General features: G+C 54.2%; 1 protein-coding gene across 1 annotated transcript in view; it reads left to right on the top strand.

Moving 5' to 3' along the window:
* The window catches only part of GUITHDRAFT_164060 (hypothetical protein), a 6,374-nt gene that overhangs the window by 2,147 nt on the left and 1,911 nt on the right, over positions 1-2,316 (top strand). The window contains exons 5-13 of the mRNA XM_005829549.1: positions 59-139; positions 365-419; positions 709-752; positions 992-1,039; positions 1,186-1,224; positions 1,350-1,381; positions 1,743-1,821; positions 1,872-1,913; positions 2,012-2,083. Of these exons, the coding sequence (XP_005829606.1) occupies positions 59-139; positions 365-419; positions 709-752; positions 992-1,039; positions 1,186-1,224; positions 1,350-1,381; positions 1,743-1,821; positions 1,872-1,913; positions 2,012-2,083 (492 nt within the window). The remainder of the gene's footprint in view (positions 1-58; positions 140-364; positions 420-708; positions 753-991; positions 1,040-1,185; positions 1,225-1,349; positions 1,382-1,742; positions 1,822-1,871; positions 1,914-2,011; positions 2,084-2,316) is intronic.

Raw genomic sequence — 2,316 nt, 5'->3', positions numbered from 1 at the left:
GGGGGGGGATGAGCTGTGCTGGGGAGGCGCAAGAGGGAGGCTGATGCATTTGGTGCAGGTGGAAGACAAACTGAAGAAGACGGGAGGAAAGAAAAACAATGAAGCAGTCGGAGGGATACCGCGGTCATGGCTGGAACGGGTGAGAGAGGAGGAGACGGCGGCGGCAGTTGCTGCGCAGGAGGAGGCGAGGAGGAAGGAGTCAAGACGGGGGATAGTGAAAGGAGAAGTTGAAGGAAGGAACTGGAAGAGAGGAGAAGAAACGGGAGCAGGGAGGACACAAGCGAGAGAAAGGAGGAGAGGAGCTACGAGTCTCCATCGCACGGAGAGAACTAGATCAAGACTTGACGTGCCGCATGCTTGACAGGCCACGAAACTTGCAAGGGAGCTCGAGCACTACAAAGAAGAATCGATCCGACTGGGTAAGCACAGGGAGTGAGAGGAGTGGAGGAGGAGGAGGAGGAGGGGAAGAGGGAGGGTGGGGGAAGAAAAGTTTTGGTGGCACTTGATGGATGGAGGGGGGAAGGAGGAGGAAGTCCAGGTAGTGGAAGTCATAGTGCTGCTGCTGCTGCTCCTCCTCCTCCTCCTCCTCCTTCTCCTCCTCCTTCTCCTCCTCCTCCTCCTCCTCCTCTTCCACCACCACCTCATAATGACAGGGAGATTTCATTTGCAGCGCACAAGTGTGAATGTCTGACGTTAACTTACCTGCAGATGCCGAGAACGAGAGGCTGACCAAGGAGTCAACGAGGCTGCAGGTAGATCAATACATGCTCATACATGCTCATACATGCTCACACGCCTGTCGCTTTCACTCAAACACAGCAACAACGGCCAGCCTCTTCCTCCCCCTCCCACCCCCTTCTTGCTTGTCTCTCTCCCCACTATCCGGCCCCTCTCCCTCTCTCCTCCTCTCTCTCTCTCTCTCTCTCCCTCTCTCCCTCTCTCCCTCTTCTCTTTCCTCGCATGTCTTGCCGGGTGCTGACAGTCTTGGCAGGCGGAGTATCATTCACACGAGGATGATGTCCGATACCTGGAGTCACAGGTAAGAGAAGCGACGATTGTGGTGATGGTGATGGTGATGGTGATGGTGATGGTGATGGTGATGATGATGATTGTAATGATGATGTCAACTTTCAATCGTGATGAACCTCGCTAAGTATCATTCTTTTGCACTGACACCTCCATCAGTTGGTCGCCCTCAAGAAGGAGAATCTCAAGCTCAAGAAGGTTCTTTCATTTCGCTTCTCTTGACCCCACTACTCCTCATCTTTCTTTCTTGCTTTCTCCTAGTCTCAGCTTTCCCTCCCTCCCTCCCTCCCTCCCTCCCTCCCGCTCTCTTATGCTCTGCACAGGATCGTGAAGACGCTGCTACTGTCTCAATGCGGTAAGTCTACTTCTATCTCCTCTCCTCTACATCCTCCTCTGATGCTCCTGTTCTGTTCCAACTGCGCGTTGTGAACGCTTTCTCTGCTCTCAACACCCTTTCCGTTTCCCTTTCTTCCTCCCCCCCCTGTTCCCCCCGTCTCTCCCTCTCCCTCCCTCCTTTCCCGTTTCCTTCTCCTCCATCTTGCTCTTCCTCTTGCCTGCTTTCACTCATCCTGTTTCCTGTCTTGCTACATCCGCCTCCCCTCATATCAGTTGTCTCGTTTGTCGTTTGTTTTCTCCTTTCTGCATCCTTCAATCCTGATTCCCATCGGCCCTGTATCCGATTCTTCTGACTTTCTCCCTCCCCCCTGCCCCTCCAGAGCCTTCCTCGCCACCGACCATTCCAAGCGTCAGAGAAGTCAGGAGGAGGAGCGCCCGCCGGCGGAGGATGGGAGCAAGGTGAGCATGGCGAGGAGTCGACGATCAGCCTCACTCACTTCCTCGGTCAGCCGCAGGAATCAAAGCAGATGGAGGAGGAGGCGTATGCGCAGGTAGAGGAGGAGGAAAGGGGGGGAGGGGGAGGGGGAAGAGAAAGGAGGAGAGGAGGAAGAAGAGAGGAGATATACCCCTGTGACTGACTCCATGGAAGATTGAGAAGGTCAAAGTCTCTATCTCGAGGATGAGGAAGCTGATAGAGGATGAGAGAGCCCGGCTAAGGGAGGTTGGCTTCACCCTGGGTCGAGCTCAGTACTTGTGGGCTCCATCAGGTTCCTCATCCTCGAGAGAGAGACTGTGACCTTTCTCGCGAATACGGTTGAATCACGCTACTTCATTGCCATGACTACCCTCACCTCCTGCGTTTCTCTCCAGGTAGTGAATGTGATGACATCATTCATCTACTGCGCATACGCTACTTGAGATGGAATCAAGAACGTTAAGGCTGAGGCTAGTCAG

This window comes from Guillardia theta (assembly GCF_000315625.1).
Source record: "Guillardia theta CCMP2712 unplaced genomic scaffold GUITHscaffold_51, whole genome shotgun sequence".
Classification (NCBI taxonomy): Eukaryota; class Cryptophyceae; order Pyrenomonadales; family Geminigeraceae; genus Guillardia; species Guillardia theta.
This window is presented reverse-complemented; position numbering and strand designations above follow the sequence as displayed.